Source organism: Mirounga leonina, unplaced genomic scaffold (assembly GCF_011800145.1).
Source record: "Mirounga leonina isolate KUSES-001 unplaced genomic scaffold, KU_Mleo_1.0 Mir_82, whole genome shotgun sequence".
NCBI classification, from domain to species: Eukaryota; Metazoa; Chordata; class Mammalia; order Carnivora; family Phocidae; genus Mirounga; species Mirounga leonina.
This window is the reverse complement of record NW_023270825.1, coordinates 39218915-39240092: the sequence shown is the minus strand read 5'-3', so window position 1 is coordinate 39240092 and position 21178 is coordinate 39218915. Positions and strand designations below refer to the sequence as shown.

Sequence of the window (21178 nt, the reverse complement as noted above, 5' to 3'; positions counted from 1 at the left end):
CCAGGGAAACGGCGCTCTTGCGTAGGGGCGCGGCCCTGGGTGAAAGTTCAGAGCTGGCTGAGATCCTCCCCCTCGCCTCGGTGGAGGCCCAAAGCGAGGCCAGAGCGGGGAGACTCCCACGACCCCTAATCAGGGGAGCGTGGGCCCACGCCTGGAGTGAACGGAGCGCGCCTCTTCCCCACCTCCGCCTCGCCTAGCGGGCGGGTGGGGAAGCGCCCCAGGGCGAGCACAAGCCGAGGGGCGGGGCGAGTCGAGCGCCCGAACCGCCCCCGAGCGAGGTCTCGGTTCCGCGGCGGTGGCGCCCGCTAGAGTTGACGTTAGCCATGGAAACGCGGAGAAGGCTCAGGCGCGGTCGCGGTGAGCCGGTTACCTGGCCACTAGAGCTTCTCTGCTTCTGCGTTCGGGTCGCAGGCAGCCTCCGGGCGGGATCGCCCAACCCGGGTTTACCTGCAAAAATGCAGTTCCCGGGATTCCTTCGCATCGCCTCTTTCCTCGGGTGACTCGAGGTACGTTCCTTCCCCGACACCCACCTGGGGACGTCTTGGTCACCTAAATTTCAAAGCCTATGCAGAGCCACGTTGTTCTGGCAGTTTTAATTGCCACAGATTTCTCGTTCTTCGTTATAAAACCTTCAAGTGCGATTATTGCACTTTAGACGGAAGGTGAACTCAGTGGCTGGAGGAATCAATCCAATGTGACTTTAACTTTCTTTCAAAAGACTGATTTAGCTTGTTGAGTTACAGCATTTTGTTTCTAAGGGACACTTGCGAAATGGAAAACGGTCCATTGAGTCTTGATTTAGTGATGTCCTTGTTACCCCAATAAAGTGTACAAATTGCATCCCTTAGACAGTACTGTGCTCTTTCCTTACCTCCAACTAAACCGCGTTTGCCCCAACTTGGTCAACTTCTGGCCCCTGAACATGAATAACTCTTCCCCCGCGCCCCCCATCTGCTGCCTCTTTTCACAACTGTCAAGGACCGATGTTTACATCAAGGAATCTACAACATCAGAGGTTATTTATCAGATCTGTGAAATGATTATCTGCTCTTTACCCATCATTTCTCTTTTATTCAGCGATATATAATACTAGGTGGATTCTTGTTGTGTGTGTGTGTGAATCACTCTTACAATTAGGGCAAAGACCATCCTTTATATTATTGAGTGTCCACTACCACCCATGTCAAATCTCCAAACCCTTATCACAGCATCCAGAGCCAGACTCATGACCAGATATTGCCATTTTAGTAATTTAACTGCGACATTTGTCAGCCACTCTTAAACTTCCTACTAGTTATTAACAGTACCGGCTTAGGGAACTCTTCTGTTTCTTTTTCCTTTGTAAGAACTTTGTTGAAATGGAGTTCACATTCCATACAGTTCACTCATTAAAAGTGTACAATTCAACACCTGAGACTAATACACTGTATGTAACTAACTGGAATTTACATTTAAAATTTTTTAAAATGTATTACAGATTTTAAAAAGTGTACAGTGGTTTTTAGTATATTCACAGAATTGTGCAACTATTACTACGGTCAATTTTAGAACATTTCATCACCCCTTTAAAAAGCCCTTTATCCTTTAGGAATTACTCCCTCCCACCCTTGTCACTATCCCCACCAGCCTTAGGCAAACATTAAACTGTTCTCTGTCTTTATAGATTTGCATGTTCTGGACATTTCATATAAATGGAAGCATACAAGTTTCATCCATGTTGTAGCATATGTCAGTACTTCATTCTTGTTTATAGCCTAATAATATTCCATCATATGGATATACCACATTTTATTTCATCTGTTGATGGACATTTTGGGTGTTTTCACTTCTTGGCTATTAATATTTCTGCAATGAATGTTCATGTACAAATTTTTGTGTAGACTTATGTTCTCATTTCTCTTAGGTAAATACCCAGGAATAGAATTGCTAGGTCATATGGTAACTTTATGTTTAGCCTTTTTAGGAACTGCCAGACTGTTTTTGAAAGCAGCTGCACCATTTTGCCTTACAACTTGGGGGTTCGGTTTTCTCCACAATCTCACCAATACTATTTTTGATAACCAGTCAAGTGGATTTGAAGTGATATCTCGTTGTGGTTTTGGTTTGCATTTTTCTAATGAGTGAGTAATGATGTGGGGCATTGTCTTGTGTGATTATTAGCAATTTGTAAATTATCTTTGGAGAAATGTCTATTTTAATCCTTTAAATTGGCTTATTTGTTTTTTTCACTATTGAGTTGTAAGAGTTCTTTATATATTCTGGATGTAAATCCCTTATCATATATATGATTTGCAAAAAATTTTTCCCATTCTGAGTGTTGTTTTCATTTTCTTGATGGTGAGAACCTTTTCTTCTAGACACTTTCCCATTTGTGTTTCTTTATCTCTTATCAAGGAGTCCTACATGCCAGTGCCCTCATGCTGGCTTAGCTAACAAGTTTCCCATTTGACATTTTGGAGATTCCTCTCAGGCCCACTTTTCCCTGAAAACTCTCCCAAATTATCCTTCTATTTTTCTAGCCTCAAAAATAAAATTCCCTTTCATTTGGCAGTGGCTTGGTATGATTGAAAAACTCAGTCAGCCACCAACTGACATGGTGTGTTGGTTAAGTCACTTAATTTCACTGGTTCTCAGTTTTCTTTTCTGTAAAGTAAGTTGGTTTATTTCTGGTAATTCATGTGAATGGTAGACTTCATTCACCTGATACTTGATTTTGAAAGAAAAACTTGTTAATTGCTTTGAATTTATAATTGGTAAGATGTATGCACTGTGGGAAATGTAGATTGGAAGAGAAGTGTTAGCTGGGCCTGCTGCATATTTGTGAGGTGCTGATGTGACTTTTGGCTATTTTCTACCATCTTATTTTTCCAAAAGTAATGGAATGTTAATAATTCATATTCTAGTGTTGTACATTTGAGAAGGGTGAATCATAGAACTGACAACTCATCATTCTACCTATGAAGTTTTCCCAGTATCTGCACTAAATAGATCCTTTGAGCTATCTACTTAGCCTTTCCATCCAGTCAGTTTTCTCTACAAACCAATTCCTGTGAATATACAGAAAACTCTTAGATTCAAAGACCCTCCTAAAATCTTGAATTTGAATAAATACCATTTTGTAGATCAAAGAGATGTTATTGTGCTTGTTCCTTCACTTTAAGACTCTTTTTAGGTGCTTGAGTAGATTTTCCTTTTATTGGTGAGTAGAAGAGACTGCTTACTACATAATTGATAAACTATAACATGAAATATGTTTTTCATGTTTTAGCACTCAATGTCTTTCAAAAGGTTCTTCAAGAATTTAGCTGTTTGCCACTGGTATGGCATTTATTTAGGATTCATAGAGTATTTTCAGAATTATAGGGGTGGCTATCTTTGCATCTCTAGATTCCTGCTAATATCCTCAACAGTTAGCACTTGGCTATCAAAAAAGTCCATAGATGCTTTTTTGTTAGAACTGCTCTGACAGGAACAGGTCATTTTATCCAGGGCAAATGAGAATAAAGTTGTGTCATAGCATGTTTTTTGAGTACTCAGGTGTAAGCCATTTTGTTTCTTTTCCAGACCTGAAGTTTTTTGTTTTCCAAATTAGTAAAGGTGTGAAAAGTAGAACTTCAGTATATTTCCTTTCAAATTTTTAAAAATACTTTTTAGGAACATGGATGAGGACATTCTATATATTACTGACAGAGTTTGTGTAGACATTTTTTAAACAAGCAGGAATTACTTTTTCTTGACAAGTTAATTTTGTTTAATAATTTTATGTTATTTATAGACTAACTTTGTGTATCGTTTATTCTCTTGATAATGAAAATTAAAATAATTTCGGAGTTTTTACCAGTAATAATTATTTGAGAGGGAAATAATCTGTATCCCACTGGATTATAAACTTCTTTGAATCAGCCTTATTACCATTACCTAGTACATCATGGGTATTCAAAAGTTTAAATGTGTGGAAAGTACTAAATTTTCATTTAGCTATTTCTCTATGAAAGGAAGGTTAACACATTTGTCTATATTAACAGCTGTCAGAATGAACTCTTTAGTCTTCACCAGCATCTTCTAACAGTGCTTCAAGAGCAAGTTAACATAGGGGGAGAAAAAAAGATTATGACATATGTCAGAGCTAATATCCTTCATATGTTAAAAGTCCTTTCAAATTAATAAGAGACGTGAACACTTTAAAAGAAAAAGAGACAAAGGACCCAAAAAGGCAATTTACAAAGAAATTAAATGACATTTATCTGCATGTATACACACGTATGTGTAGTGAATATTCTCAGAAAGATAGACCATGTTAATGAAATAATAATAGGATTCTATAAAAAGGAATATCTAGGGGTTAAAGGTGTACTCTTACAAATTAAAAATGTGAGAGCAAAGATTTAATAAAATTTGACAAATAGGAGATAGTAAGTTTCCTGAAAGTATAACAAAAATACAGTTGGGGCACAGTGCTGAAGTGTCCAATAAATATGTGTGGATTCAATGTCACCTTATACCTGTTAGGATAGCTATTAGAAAAAAAAGAAAGAAAAATAACAAATGTTCGCAAGGATGTGGAAAAATTAGGACCCATGTAAAGTGTTAATAGGATGCAAAATGTTGCATTTGCTATGGAGAACAGTGTGGAAGGTCCTCAAAAAATTAAAAATAGAGCTACCATATGATCCAGCAATCCCACTTAAGGGTATTTATCCAAAAGAATTGAAATCAGAATCTTGAAGAGGTATTTGCCCTCCTGTGTTCATTGCAGCATTATTCACCATAGCCAAAGAGCAGAAGCAACCCAGTGTCTGTCAACAGATGAATGGATAAAGAAAATGTGTTATATACACGCAATGGAATATTATTTAGCCCTAAAAGGGAAGGAAGTCCTGCCATTTGTGATCACGTGGATAAGCCTTGAAGACATTATGCTAAGTGAAATAAGCCAGTCAGGAAAAGGACAAATACTGTGTGATTCTACTTGTATGAGGTGTCTAAAATTGTCAGACTTACAGAAACAGGGTAGAATGAAGGTTGCCAGGAGCTTGGGGGAGAAAGAAACAGGAGGAAGATTTGCTATATAAATCTTTAGTTGTACAAGATGAATAAGTTCTAGAGATCTACAGTACAACATTGTATTGCTACTTGACAATACTGTATTATATGCTTAAAAATTTGTGTTGTTAAGTGTTCTTATAAAAAAATATGAATCTAACAGAAAAGAAAAAAGTGTAGGTTCAATGAATGAAATTAACCAATCAATAAAAATAATATGATAGGTTAAAAACAAGTAAACTTCACTGAATAAAAATCAGACAATTGGCTAGACTTCTGTTTTTAGGAATTCTGTTTGCCAAACTAAGAAGACTGTAAATTTATTGTAATCCCCCCAACCTGCTACTTTTTGTTATCTTTTGTTTTGTTTTGTTTTGTTTTTAAGGGATTTTTCAGGTTGATATCTTGCCTGATTCCTGAGTTAAAGTTGAAAACTAAGAATTCCTTCCTGGTACATCATCAAATTGATCTGTTTCTCACCCTTCTGAATAATGCATAAGAAACACGGCTCAAATTCCAAACAAAGCAGTGTTTCTACGGCTACTTTGTTGGCCCACTTTCAGAGTAGCATACGAAGAAAACATATGGCCAAAATCAATGTTGTGATGCCATCTTTATCCCTTAACCTTTCTTTTCACAGCATTTTTCTTTTCCTAAGCCTTGAGACATTTTTCATTTTACCATGTTGGAGGCAGCAGCCATATAAGTGCATCAGTCTGTTTGGGAATTATCTCTGAGAATGTATGCCAAAATCTCATTCAGGACCTGAGTTTTAATTATTCTGATTTTATTTTCTATTCTAGTAATCCAGATTAGGATTTAGAAGGTCTTTCTGTATAAATGTTAAGTGTTGCTTCCTATAAAGAAAATATTTTTTAAATATTCCAGGATCTGTAATTAAATTAAAAATCACACAGTACCAGTTTATCATAATTTTTGCTTTAATGAATTTCTAGTATCTGTTCTACAATTTCTTTTATCCTTAAAATATTAGAAAATACCCATACTAGAAATAACCTTTTCAGGAATCTGATATTCTTGCTACTTGTCAGCTTGCCTTCATAATCTTTTTCCTTGTGTACCTTTGTTTATGACATTCCTACTTGATTGGTGTATCTTTTTAATTCTCCTTGGCTTAGCTAAATTTTTAAAATTGTAATTGAAGCTCAGGCCAGTATTTCTCAAAGTAGTTTAAATAGAACACTATATACATGAACTGTTACTAGGTATGTGGGAAAGATGGGCTCCCTGTTCAAGTAAGTTTGGAAAATTCAAATGATACATTTTAAGCAGGTTTGCAGTGGTGGTGTTTTTTTAACTTCAAAGATGTCTCAAAGTCTTCAGTTTGCTGATAGCCACTGTGACTCTTCAAGGTCTAGTGTGTTATTTCTCAAACTTCTTTGACCAAGGATCCCTTTTAAGAAACATTATATAAGGCAAATAATTCTGTATCCTTCAGCCTTTCTTTTAATATCACATTAAAATAATTCAAATCACCATCTAAGTGTCCTCCCACATACTTCTAAGGTATCTTGAGGGAATTCAAGTATGAACATTCTTTTCATACTTCTCGATGTGCTTTCACTTCTTTTTTCGATTACTCTTGCTTCATTTTGACTCTTGTACCTGCTATTTTATCTCTGCTTTTCTCTCCTAGTATGAACTAGCTTCTCTTTCCTGATAGTGAAGGAAGTTAAAATGTAGCATAATGCAGGGAGCAAATTAAAGTTGGATTTCTGACTTGTTAAAATTCTCTAACCATTTCCTTTTCTGTTACAGAAACCCAGCCATGTTTCTTCTTCAGGCCCATCCTGTTCCTATTTTGCTTTGGGACATACTGCTCTAGGCAAAAGTCTTCTCTGAGCCAATAATACTATCAATAAATGCTGTTATTTATTCCATATTTTAAAAAATTTAAGATATTTTCTAAACATTTAAAAACTAAGAATAAAGAGTTTATGAGTTTACTGTTTTGAGTGGGGCAGGATATGCAGGAAGAGGTTTTCAAAACAGTAAATACTCCCAACTTCCCTTTTAAACAGCAGCGTTTAATGTTTTCTTTTAATTTTAATCATCTTATTTAAGCTCTACCATTAATGTATTATATTCCTCTCTATGCCAAGGTATTTTACTAAATATTACGGAGAATTGGAAATGTCTCAAGATTTGGCCCCTGCCCACAAATAACTTATTGGTAGAGAAAAGACATACATATGAAAAAAAATAACACGTGAAGAGGTGAACAATACAAGAAATGCCCTATGTTGATTAATGTTACAAGATGAGTAGTTTGAACAAGCAATGTTTGATATGCAGAGAGAAGAGAGTGTTCTGGGAATTTTCAGAAAGAATTAGACTCAATCTTGAAAGTTGACCAAGAATACCAATTAGGAAAGGGAAGAAAGGACATCCTAGGCAAAGGAGAGGGCATGAGCAGAAGCACCATAAGGAAAAGGGCAGGATGTTTTTGCAAGGCATGGGGCTGAGAATTCTAGAGATTATTTGGTAATTTGAAGAGGTATCAAAACGTTCTATGTACGGGGTGCCTGGGTGGCTCAGTCGTTCAGCGTCTGCCTTTGGCTCAGGTCATGATCCCAGGGTCCTGGGATCGAGCCCCGCATCGGGCTCCCTGCTCGGCGGGAAGCCTGCTTCTCCCTCTCCTACTCCCCCACTTGTGTTCCTGCTCTCACTAACTCTCTCTCTTTGTCAAATAAATAAATAAAATCTTTAAAAAAAAAAATTACACATAAAAAAAAAAAGTTCTATGTAAAATACACAGTACTTGCAGGGCTGTCATGTTCAATAAAACCTATGACTTGTTCTGTGTAGAACTAAGACCAATGGCCAGAAGATAAAAAATGGTAAGTGTTTACCCTAACAGTGTAACAAGAGATGCTCTAAGGTAGTAATTCTTAATGGTGACCCCCAAACCTTTCGTGATGCCTGGAAGCTCTCTCTAGGACTGATATTGGTTGGGTAGAACTGACCTATAGGAAGACTGTTTTAAACTGAAGAAAGAACAGAAAGGAAGGGAGGGAAGGAGGGAGGGGGAGGAAGGGAGGGAAAAAAAGAAAAGAAAGACTTAAGATGGCTTTAAATTTATGCGTGTATGGTAAAATACATATAATGTTTACTATCTTAACCATTTTTAAGCATATAGTTCAGTGGTATTAAATACATTCACATTATTGTGCAGTCATCACCATCATTCATCCCTGTGACTCTTTTCATCTTGTGAAACGTTATGCCCATTAAGCAGTAACTTCCATTCTCTTTCCTCAGCCCATGGCAACCACCATTCAACTTTCTATGATTTTGACAACTCTAAGTACCTTCTCTTAGTGAAATTATGCGTATTTGTCTTATTGTGACTGAGTTATTTTGCTTAACATAAGTTCTTTAAGGTTCATCCATGTTATAGCATATTGCAGGATTTCCTTCCTTTTTAAGGTTGAAAAAATATCCATTGTATGCATATACCACATTTTGTTTATCCATACATCCTTTGGTGGACATTTGGGTTGCTTCCATGTTTTAGTTATTGTGAATAATGTTGTTGTGAACATGAATTACAAATATCTTTGATACCCTGCTTTCAGTTCTTTGGGGTGTATAGCCAGAGATAAAAAAACCTAGATCATACAATAATCTGATTTTTAATTTTTTGAGGAACCACCATACTGTTTTCCACACAGCTATACCATTTGATATTTCCACCAACAGTGCACAAGGGTTCCAGTTTTCCACATCCTCACCAATACTTGTTGTTTTCTGTTTTTCTGATAGTAGCCATCCACATAGGTGTGAAGTGGTATTTTGTTACAGTTTTGATTTGCATTTCTCTAATGATTAGTGGTGTTGAGCATCTTTTCATGTGTTTATTGCCATTTGTATATCTTCTTTGGACAAATGTCTATTCGAGTCCTTTGCCAATTTTTGAATTGTTTGTTTGGTTGTTAAGTCTTAGGAGTTCTCTGTATATTATGGATAGCGATCCCTTATCAGATAGATATACGATATGCAGATATTTTCTCCTATTCTGTGAGTTGCCTTTTCACTCTGTTGATAGTGTCTTTGATGCACACAATTTTTAAATTTTCATGAAGTCTAATTTGTCTGTTTTCCTTTTGTAACCCTTGTACCTTTGGTGTCATATCCAAGAAGTCACTGCCAAATCCAGTATTGGAAGCTTTTGTCCTGTGTTTTCTTCTAAGAGCTTTATTGTTTTAGGTCTTACCTTAGACATTTTGAGTTAATTTTTGTGTTTGACGTTAAGGGTCTAATTTCATTCTTTTGCATATGGATACTCAGTTTTCCTGGCACCATTTATTGCAAAGACCATCCTTTCCCCATTGAATGGTCTTGGTACCCTTGTCAAATATTTTACCATACATATGAGGATTTATTTCTGGGTTCTCTATTTCATTGGCCTTTGTGTCTTGCTTTATGAAGATAGTTTTAAACTTAATTTTTCTTTTCCAGCCCAATATATGATCCCTGAGTAATACTTTGTTAGCTATCTTATGTCAGGCAAATGTGTTTTCAGAATAAACTACTGAGTATATCCCAGGAAAAGGAAAAGTTGAAGAGAAGAGAATCTGTGCTATCTGATATTTAGATTTTTTTTTTTAAAGATTTTATTTATTTATTTGACAGAGAGAGACACAGCGAGAGAGGGAACACAAGCAGGGGGAGGGGGAGAGGGAGAAGCAGGCTTCCCGAGGAGCAGGGAGCCCGATGCGGGGCTCGGTCCCAGGGCCCTGGGATCATGACCCGAGCTGAAGGCATACACTTAACGACTGAGCCACCCAGGCGCCCCTTGATACTTAGATTTTTAAAAAATATTTTATTTTTTTAAAGTAATCTCTACACCCAAAGTGGGGCTCAAACTCATGACCCTGAGATCAAGAGTCACATGCTCTACTGACTGAGCCAGCCTGGCACCCCAATACTTAGATTTTTGTGGCCCTTAAATGAAAATAATCTAGACTACAGCACATACAGGTCCTATTATTGTTTCATGTTTTCCTACTTTGGGTAGATTTTGGAAACTGATAACAGGGAAAGTAAAAATTGAATCAAAAAGTGGTTTGCTTATGGTAACATAGCTAATAATAAGCATTTAGTCAGACACCTGGAGTCTTTTGATTTCCAGTTTATTGTTCTTTCTACTGCATATTGAGCTGCCAGTGCCTTTTTACTGAAATGTTACTATTTTAGCAGGATTTGACTTTTAAATTCTCAGAAAACCCTAAGTTTACTCTAATTGCTAAATGGTGTGACTAAGTATTTCTATTTCTTTTTCCATTTCTATTTTCATTCCAAGTCAAGGGAATTAAAGAGAATGTCCTCATTTTATAGAGCAGGGTTTGGCCAGCTATGGCCCACAGGCTGAATCTGGCCCAGAGGTACAGGTAAAAATACCATAAAGCTTTACTGGAACACAATTACTCCTACTATTCATTTATTTATGTATTATCTGTGGCTGCTTTTCTGCTATGACAGCAGAATTGAATCATTGTAGTGAGATCATATTGTCCACAAAGCCTAAAATATTTACTCTTCAGCCCCTATAGAAAAATTTTGCTGACCCTTAATAATAGAGGAAAAATTTAAAAACAAACATCAAAAACTCTTAGGAAACAATTAGTTAAACCACTGGCAGATTTGAGTTGAGAGCACTGGCTTTTTGAACTTTTCTTTGACTTTAAAATCTAAAAGTGTTAGTTAATTTAAGATCTAATCCTAAATATTAAGTTCTAGATAAATTAATAATTAATATGAATCTTTTTCAAGTAAAAAACAACTTCACAACTATTTGTTTAGTGCCACGTGTGCATCAGGCAATGGGGAGGAGCTAGAGACGTGAAGTTCTAAACCCTGCCCTTGAAGGAATTAAGGAGAGAAAAATAGAAATGTGCCCCCTCCCTCCATCTTTTAAGTATGACATTGTCAAGTAATGACTTTTTTCTTTTGCTTAGAGACTGCTATGTTCCAGAAGAGGATGTGACTTTCAGAATAATCCTGAATGAGAAGGATGAGTCCAGATGTGCCTCTGCTGAATGATTACAAACAGGACTTCTTTCTGAAGCGCTTTCCGCAGACTGTTCTTGGAGGCCCTCGATTCAAATTAGGCTATTGCGCCCCTCCTTACATATATGTTAATCAAATTATCCTTTTTCTGATACCATGGGTTTGGGGTGGACTAGGAACACTCTTGTATCAGTTGGGCATTTTGGAAGACTATTACACAGCAGCGCTTTCAGGTGGACTAATGCTTTTCGCTGCATTTATCATCCAGTTCACAAGTTTATATGCCAGAAACCAATCGGTGACGGTAGAAAGAATGCTAACCACAGATATCTTAGCAGAGGAAGATGAACATGACTTTACAAGTTGTGCTGGTACTGAGACTATCAAATTTCTAATTCCTGGCAAGAAATATATAGCCAATACAGTTCTTCATTCTTTTCTTGCTGGGTTAATGTGTGGTCTTGGAACATGGTATCTGCTCCCGAAGAGAATATCCCTGCTGTATGGCAGCACAGGAGGCACTGTTCTACTGTTTGTCTTTGGATGGATGACATTATGTATAGGAGAATATTCATTAATTGTAAACACAGCTGCAGAGACTGCGACTTTCCAACCCCAGGATACTTATGAAATCACTCCTCTTACGAGACCTCTTTATATTTTTTCCTTTGTTTCTGTAGATCTTGCACACAGGTAATAAGCTATCAGATACTTTATAACTTGCTTTATTTTTAAGCATTCATAGTATGAGCTCTCCTTAGTATTAAAAAAAGGAATCTATGAATTGAAAGTCATCAAGACCAAACCATTGGATGATAGGTTGTTCTGATGATTAATCTCTTAGGAGTAATCTCTATTAAACATTCATACGAAAGCAGTAATTAAACCTTATTGAAGAGTAAAAAGAAAACCCTTTAAAGGTAAGATAAATAAGCAAAATTTCAATTCTGTGTTTCACTTTCAATAACGAGCTATGAATCTATAAGCTAGCCTGGCTGAGACCTATGAAAAGAGATGGAACTTTCCTATGAGGGTCTAATGAAGAATTTGAAATTTATACACATAAATATTATGTACAGATTGAGTGAATTTAAGATGAATAACTTATTTCTAATTTTGTAGCAACTATACAGAAGGAATATTAATTTTTTTGATTTGCTATAGTAGAAAAATAGAAAATAGAGTTTTTAAACAAAATTGTTTACCAAACTGTTTACAAAATTGTTGGATAACCCCCTTTGCTTACCTTTTCTAAATCTGACTTTTATTTCTCTGTTTCTATAGATTACAGCTTTCTCTTTCACAGGTTCGTGTCCAGGTAGAAATGTATAGGCATGTAATGAACTGAATATTCATGTCCCCCCTCAAATTCATATGTTAAAGCCCATACCCCAGTGTGTTGGTGTTTGGAGATGGGATCTTTGGGAGGTAATTAGGAAAATGAGGGTGAGACCCTGATCTGATGGGATTAGTGCTCTTTCAAGAAGAGACACCAGAGAGCTTGATCTCTCTCTTTCTCCACTATATGAGGATACAGTGAGAAGGCTGCTGTCTGCAAACCAGGAAGAGAGTTTTCAGCAGAACCTGACCATGCTGGCACGCTGATCTTGGACTTCCAGCCTCCAGAATAATTTCTGTTGTATCAGCCACCCAGTCTGGTATTTTATTATGGCAGCCCAAGCTGATTAAGATAGATTTTGATACCAAGAGGTGGGTTGCTCCTGTAACAGATACCTAAAAATGTGGAAGTGGCTTTGAAATTGGGTAATGGATAAAGACTGGAAGAGTTTTGAGGTGCATGCTAGAAATACGTACTTAAAGGCATTTCTGATGAGGTCTTAGAAATGAGAACCTGTTATTGAAAACTGGAGGAAAGGTGATTCTTGTTATCAAGTGGCACAAAACTTGGCTGAACCGCTTTCTAATGTTTTGTGGAAAGTAGAACTTGAGAGTGATGTAATTGGATATAGAGGTGAGGAGATTTCTAAGCAAGTGGTTCAAAGAACAGCTTGATTCCTCCTGACTGCTTATACGAAAGGAGAGATGAGTTGAAGAAGGAATTGATAAGCAAAAATGAACCAGAACTTGAAGGTTTCGAACATTTTTGGCCTATCCATACTGCAAAAAAAATGAGAAAGCATGTTCTGAAGTGAGCACCAAGAATGTGACTGGACTACCACTAAATAAAGAGTTTATGGGGTTGTATGACGAAAAATACTGCCAATTTCAACGAAAAGGGTCAGAGACAAGATGAAATGAACTAAGGCTGTTAGACTTTTTAGATTTGACAGGAAAAATGACCCCAAAAGTGATTCAGAGATTGTCAGGGCTACTTCTTTGGTTTCAACAAATTAAAATCTGGAAGACTTGGGGCTGGTATTGCCCTACAGAGCCTTGGGGGTGGGACCCCCATCTAGAGCTGTTTGGGTGATTATTATTGGCCTGGAGGGCAGAGTGTGAAACCAAAGAGGATTCTTTCCCAGCCTTGGGATCTAATGGAATTTGCCTTGCTACATTTTGGACTTCTTTGTAGCATGTCACCCTTTCCTTCTTTCCTGTTTCTCCCTTCTGGAATAAGAATGTCCATTCTGGGGCTGTCCCACCATTTTATTTTGGAAGCACATAAATTATCTGATTTCACAGGTTCACACCTGGAGAGGGATTTTGCCTCAGGATCCGGTGTATCTCGAGTGTCACCTATATCTGATTTAGATGGTAGTTAGATAAACTGGACTTTAGAGTTGATGCTGGAATTTAAGACTGTTGGGATGGGATGCATGTATTTTGCATGTAAGAAGAACATGAATTTGGGAGACTGGGGTAGAATGTTAAGGAATAAATGTATGTGCCCCCTCAAAATTCATATGTTGAGGCCCTAATCCCCAATGTGATGGTATTTGGAGATGGGGGTCTTTGAGAGGTAGTTGGGTCATCAGGGTGGTCCTATTCTAATGGGATTGGTGCCCTTATAAGAAGAGAGACCAGAGAGCTTGATCTCTCTCTTTCTCCACCATGTGAGGATTCAGTGAGAAGTTGACTGTCTGCAAGCCTTGAAGAGTGTTCTCATCAGAACCCAACCATGGTGGCACTCTGATCTTCCTGCCTCTAGAACTATGAGAAATAAATTTCTATTGTTTAAGCCACCTGGTCTGTGGTATTTTGTTATGGCAGCCTAAAATAAGACATTTAAAAATACTTAGCCAGGGGCGCCTGGGTGGCTCAGTTGGTTAAGCGACTGCCTTCGGCTCAGGTCATGATCCCGGAGTCCTGGGATCGAGTCCCACATCAGGCTCCCGGCTCAGCAGGGAGGCTGCTTCTCCCTCTGACCCTATCCCCTCTCATGCTGTTTCTCTCTCTGTCTCTCTCAAATAAATAAATAAATAAAATCTTTAAAAAAAAAAAAATACTTAGCCAGTTTTTGTACTGAAACTGACCTATTCTTTTTTTTTTTTTTTTTTTTTAAGATTTTATTTATTTATTTGACAGAGACACAGCAAGAGAGGGAATACAATCAGGGGGAGTGGGAGAGGGAGAAGCAGGCTTCCCACTGAGCAGGGAGCCCAATGTGGGGCTCGATCCCAGGACCCTGGGATCATGACCTGAGCCGAAGGCAGACGCTTAAGGACTGAGCCACCCAGGCGCCCCTGAAACTGACCTGTTCTTAAGGGGCCATTTGCTATTCCTTAAATCTTAATTTCTTCTAGTTGTGCTACATTTATGGACCAGAGGACACTATAATATCCTTGTTGTTCTTCACCTAATCAAATATGTAAGGGGAGAATTAGTTTATGGGAAATTCAATTATAATGGGTTTGTTAGTACCACTACCATTTACTAGTCGTAAAATATACTACAGTTAAATACTTGGTTTTGAAAAGTTAGCAGTAAATTTGAGTATATATATATATATATACACACACATTCATCCTCTTCTAAAAGATTTGAGTTTGTAAGATTATTTTCAGAATTGGGGCGCCTGGGTGGCTCAGTTGGTTGAGCGACTGCCTTCGGCTCAGGTCATGATCCTGGAGTCCCTGGATCGAGTCCCATATCGGGCTCCCCGCTCAGCGGGGAGTCTGCTTCTCCCTCTGATCCGCCCCCCTCTCATGTGCTCTCTCTCATTCTCTCTCTCTCAAATAAATAAATAAAATCTTTAAAAAAAAAAAGATTATTTTCAGAATTTAGATTCTTGAGTTACTGTCTCACTGTGCTATTTTTGAAATCAGAAATTATATACCTGCTATAATACATCTTTGCATTTAAAATGATGCCCTAGGTTCTTTAATTTTAAAAATATCTGTTAACTTATAATATGGTTACCTTGACTTTCTGTATTACTCATTTCTAAATGAAAGAACATTAATTTTTTTTACTGATTCTAGTTGAATTTAATATACAGTTTTAATGTTTACAATTTGATCATTACAAAGAGTTTTCTTTTTCAACTAAAAGGAGAAGACAAAAGCAAGCCCAAATCTATTTTTATAGAAAAAGATGACATGTTTGTTCAGAACGATTACCTCCCACTTGACTTACAATGTACTATATGTTGGCCAATTGAATTTAAATTAAAAAAAAATTTGGTCAACAAAATAAGAATCAAGATGATCTTTATATAGTAGGTATGATACTGCAAATATATGTGAAATGTATGCACTGTTTAAGTTTGGACAGTTGTCAAATATATCAAATTGTGTCTTAATTTTATTTCAGAGAACGTAAAAGTTGAAGAGACAAGCCTCACAGTATAATAATTTCTCTTTCCCCATTCTTTATTTTACCCAGCTCACTTGTGTGTTAAGAATTTTAAATGACTTTTCTGTGCATTTTCACTAAAGACAGGCGTTAAACCTATAAGTGCTTAGTTCATAGACTCTCAGGAATTGTTTCAATGAATGATGCATATTTATGTCATCTTAGCCACAATAAACATCTTTTTTTCTGGGCATGTGGATTTCTGGGCATGTGGATCTTAGTGAGTTTACAGATTTGGAATGTTTTTATGGTTGTTAGATTCAAACAAAGTTTTTTTTCTTCAGAGCTTAGATATTTTGCCCTAGAAAATTCATGTTACATTATCAGAAATAGAATTCAAACATATTTTCCATATAAAAGACTTAACCACAATAATCATATTATTTGACCCTGAGTCATACAGGAAAGTGATCAAAATGTTTGGTTGCTTAAATTACATAGGCTTATATTTGTGTGTGATATTCTTGTATATAAATAGATTTTCTGTCATTACTTAAGAACAAAAAGATTTGGGGAGGTTTAATCGAACTTGGGTAAAATATTTCTTGAGTATACATTATTTTTACCCAAATTATACTATCCTTGAATATATTAGAAAGAGAAATGTTAACAGTCTTTAACAAAAATAACTGTAGATCTGCATGTTTTCCTTGACCTTCCTGCAATTTACTGTGTGTGGTTTTTCCGCTTTGGTGCTTGAGTATTTTCTTCCCAGAATGAAATGTATTTTAAAACTACATTACAAAAAATATTGTTCTCTAATTTAGCATCACATTGTTAACCTTGTATTCATTAATTCTCTGCTTACAAAAATTTGAAGGACATATATTATGAGACAGTGCATTAGCTGACATAGTCCTGATATCTGTATGAGCAAACACATTATGTCATTATTATATCCATAGTTGCTATACATTTGCTTCTGGGCTGTTAACATACACTTAAGTGGGTAATTATTGCAGGAGGTGCCTTCTCCTTGACTTTGATTCCTAACAGTTCAGGTATTCAAGTATTATAATTACGTTACAAGTTTTGAGATTTAGTTTTCTCTTTTGCAAGTTATCTTTGGAACATTGTAAGTATTAGGACATTACTGGTTTCCAGACAAAGTGTGTGGTTAGCTTTATTCCAAAAAAAAAATAGTAATATATTGATAGTGCTTATTCTTCTATGCTTTAAGTTTTTATTAAATTATTTAAAACCATATAATACTATATTTAACTGGTAAGTGCTATACCAAGAACCAATTTTTCCACTTTATAGAAGCCATCTCTAATTTATGAGATTGTATTTTACAGGTTTGTATTCTCAAATCCATACCATTATTTATATAAAATAAAAACAATATTATAAGTGGCTAGTTAAGTTCCCAGGCTAACCCACAGAGACATATTCATAACCTAATGTTGCTTACTTCTGATGAATTATACTGACTTCAAATTCTGGGACCTGGGGTTAAGACAGTATGGGCGGGGAGAGGATATAGTAGGAGAACAAGAAGAGGTCTCTTTGCTAGCTACTAATAGTAAGAACATCAAGAAGGCTTTGGCTTTCCCAGAGTCACTTACAATTTTAAATTAGAAAATTTTAAACTTTAGGGGCGCCTGGGTGGCTCAGCCGTTAAGCGTCTGCCTTCGGCTCAGGTCATGATCCCAGGTCCTGGGATCGAGCCCCGCATCGGGCTCCTGCTCCACGGGAAGCCTGCTTCTCCCTCTCCCACTCCCCCTGCTTGTGTTCCCTCTCTCACTGTGTCTCTTCCTGTCAAATAAATAAATAAAATCTTTAAAAAAAAAAAAAAGGAAATTATAAACTTTGAAGAATCATTGCTAGAATTTCAGCCAATGTAGTTTAGACAAGTAAGGGTGAAATATTTTTACTCTGGGCTCAGTTCAGTTTTACAAATCCCTAAATTCAATTTTATTCAGTAAATTGCTTTTAATTAATTCTTCCTTCTTTCCACATTTGAATCCACATATTTTCTAAGTGCTAATCTCATAGACAATTGAGTAGGGGTAGTTGCTGATAAGAGGGAAAGACATGGTCACAATTTATAAATGTTGATCTTTCGCAGTTTGGGACTAGGATCTTTTTGTAAATGTTCCTTTGTTTCAGGGAGTGGGTTGCATGTGTTGTTTTGTTTTCCCTGGGAAGATACTCTTCTGAATATTATTTGGTATGATTTAAATGTTTCCTTTTTCTTACAGGTTTATGGTAAATATACCAGCTCTAGAACAAGTGAATCAGATTTTACACATCTTGTTTATATTTCTACCCTTTCTGTGGGCACTCGGGACTCTGCCCCCACCTGATGCACTTTTCTTATGGGCAATGGAGCAGGTTTTAGAGTTTGGCCTTGGAGGCTCATCTATGTCAACGCACCTACGGTAATTATTTTAAGTATTAAAGTTCTGCATAACTTAAAGTACAATTTTCCTTTTTGAGCAAATCTTTCTTTTTCTCTGCAGGTTATTACTAATGTTCATCATTTCTGCTGGAACAGCGGTAACATCATATTTCATTCCCAGCACTGTTGGTGTGGTTCTTTTCATGACGGGACTTGGGTTCTTACTGAGTCTTAACCTAAGTGACGTGGGTCTTGCCTTCAAACACAGTGTGACTAGACACAGAGTTGGAACCAAATCTAAGCCTTTACCCAGTGATTCAGAAAAACAGTTTACTTGGAAGGAGTGCCTTTTCTACATCATCATTTTAGTCTTGGCTCTCATAGAAACTAGTTTGCTGCATCATTTTGCTGGTTTCTCACAGATTTCCAAAAACAGTCCTCAGGCTATTGTTGGCTATGTTTTGATGATACTGCTTATAATACTGTGGATACTTAGAGAAATTCAGAGTGTCTGTATCTTTGGAATTTTCCGAAACCCTTTCTATCCAAAGAATGTGCAAACTGTGACTTTATTCTTAGAGAAGCAAACAAGGCTTGTGAAGATTGGTGTTGTCAGACGGATTTTGCTAAATCTAGGTAAGAACATAAAATCTACTAACTTTGTGTTATATCTAGGAAGTATGTAAAACTATTGAATTCCCATATTTTTGCAATGTATAGCATACAGGCATTTACTCTTTTATGTTTTGGTTTATTATTTTTTTCAGTTAACTGCTTAAATGTGCTCATAAAAATCATATTAGCCAAAGTAAAATATGGTAGAAGAGGTTACTTTGCCTTAATTAGTCTATTTTTTGTGTTTGTCCTAGTGTCACCCTTTGCTATGATAGCATTTCTTTCATTGGACAGTTCCTTACAAGGGCTCCACTCTGTGTCTGTCTCCATTGGATTCACGAGAGCTTTTAGAATGGTAATCCTAATAAGCACTTAATAGTATTTTTTGTATTGCTAAGTTGAATTGCAGTTTTGCTTATCCTAACAGTTTACTTAAATTTGTCAAATTCTACCTGATAATTTGTGTACTGCAGGTGTGGCAGAATACAGAAAATGCTTTATTGGAGACAGTCATTGTATCAGTAGTACACTTGTTGATCTCTAATACAGATGTGTGGTGGAACAGAAGCCTGGATACAGGAATCAGACTCTTACTGGTAAGCATATGTTTTATTAGCTTTATTGAGATGTATTTCACATACCATAAAATCATCCACTTACACAGTTCAGTCGTAGACAGAATTTTACTGCCATCACCACAGTCTAATTTTAGACCATTTTCAACATCCCAAAAAGAAACCTCACGCACATCAATGTCCTTCCCTGTTTCCACTCTCCATCCCACCCACCCCCCACTCCAGCCCCAGCAACCATTAATATACTTTTGGTTTCTTTGGTTGATTTATTTATCAGATGATGGATTTTTAGGTTGCTTTTACTTTTTGATTATTATGAATAATGCTGCTATGAACATTTGTGTACATGTTTTTGGACATTTGTTTTTTGGACATATGGTTTCATTTCTCTTAACTATATCTACCTAGGACTGGAATTTCAGTTCGTAGTAAGTCTATGTTAACACCTCAAGGTACTGCCAAACATTTTTCCAAAGTGGTTGTACCATTATACATTCCCACCAACAATGTCTGAGGATTTCTCTACATCCATACCAACACTTGTTATTATCTAACTTTTTCATTATACTCATTCTGGTGGGTGTGACCTGCTATCTCATTGTAATTTTGATTTGCATTCCTTAAATGCTAATTAATCATCTTTTCATAAATTTATTGGCCATTTGTGTATGTTTTTTGGAGAAATGTCTATTCAGATCCTTTGTCCATTTTATGTGGCTTGCCCTTTTATTGTTGGTTTAAGAGTTCCTATATATTCTGGATACAAGTTCCTTGACATATATATGATAAAAATTTTCTCCCATTCTGTAGGCTGTCTTTCTCCTTCTTGGTAATATCCTTTGAAGCAAAAACAGTTTTTAATTTTGGTGAAGTTCAATTTATCTCTTTTTTTCTTTCACTGCTTGAATTGTTGGGGTCATGTCTAATAAACACTGCCTATTCCCAAATCATAAAGATTTACTGTGTTTTCTTCTAAGAGTTTTACAGTTAAAACTGTAACTACTACATTTGGGTCTATGATCTACTTTGAGTTTATTTTTGTATATGATATGAGGTAGGTTTCCAAATCCATTCTTTTATATATGGATATACAATGGTCCCAACACCATTTATTGAAAGAACTACCCTTCCCTCGATGACTTTTCTTGGCACCCTGTTCAAAAATCAAATGACAGATGTGAGAGTTTATTTCTGGACTCTCAGTTCTTTTCCATTTATCTATATGTCTGTCCTTATGCCAGTTCTATCCTATCTTTATTACTATACTTTGTAGTAGGTTTTGAAATCGGGAAGTATGTCTTCCAACTTTGTTCTTCTTTTTTAACATTGTTTTGACTCTTTCAGTGCCTCTCTATTACAATGTAAATATTAGTTTTAGCTTTTAAGTTTGTGCAAGAAGGCATCTGAAACTTTGATAGAGATTACCTCAAATGTGTAGATCAATTTGGGGAGTATTGCCATCTTAAAAATGTTAATTGTTCCTATCCATCAATATGACATGTCTTTATATTTTTTTTAAGATCTTTATTTCAATAATGTTTTGTAGTTTTCAGTGTTACAAGTCTTACACTTTTATTAAATTTTTCCTAAGTATATTATTCTTTTTGATATTATAAATGGAATTGTTTTCTTAATTCACTTTCTGGCTTGTTTATTGCTAGAGTATAGAATACAACTGATTTTTTAAAATAGTAATCTTGTGTCCTAAAACCTCACTTCTATTAGTTCTGGTAGATTATTAGTAGATTTTTTTAAGACATTCTGTGTATAAGATCACATCATCTGCAAATTAGAGATAGTAGAGATATTTTTA

The 21178-nt window shown here is 36.3% G+C and overlaps 1 protein-coding gene across 4 annotated transcripts in view; it reads left to right on the top strand.

Moving 5' to 3' along the window:
- Window positions 1–143: 143 nt before the first annotated feature.
- PCNX4 (pecanex 4) overlaps window positions 144–21178 on the top strand; it is a 41310-nt gene continuing 20275 nt past the window's right edge. For 3 of the 4 annotated variants that reach the window (XM_034993210.1, XM_034993213.1, XM_034993211.1), the window contains exons 1-6: window positions 191–506; window positions 11025–11769; window positions 18036–18215; window positions 18297–18811; window positions 19045–19145; window positions 19264–19386. In XM_034993210.1, the coding sequence (XP_034849101.1) occupies window positions 11072–11769; window positions 18036–18215; window positions 18297–18811; window positions 19045–19145; window positions 19264–19386 (1617 nt within the window). In that variant the 5' untranslated portion in view covers window positions 191–506; window positions 11025–11071. Of the gene's footprint in view, window positions 507–11024; window positions 11770–18035; window positions 18216–18296; window positions 18812–19044; window positions 19146–19263; window positions 19387–21178 lie in introns of all 4 variants that reach the window. The other variant, XM_034993209.1, reaches the window with a different exon arrangement.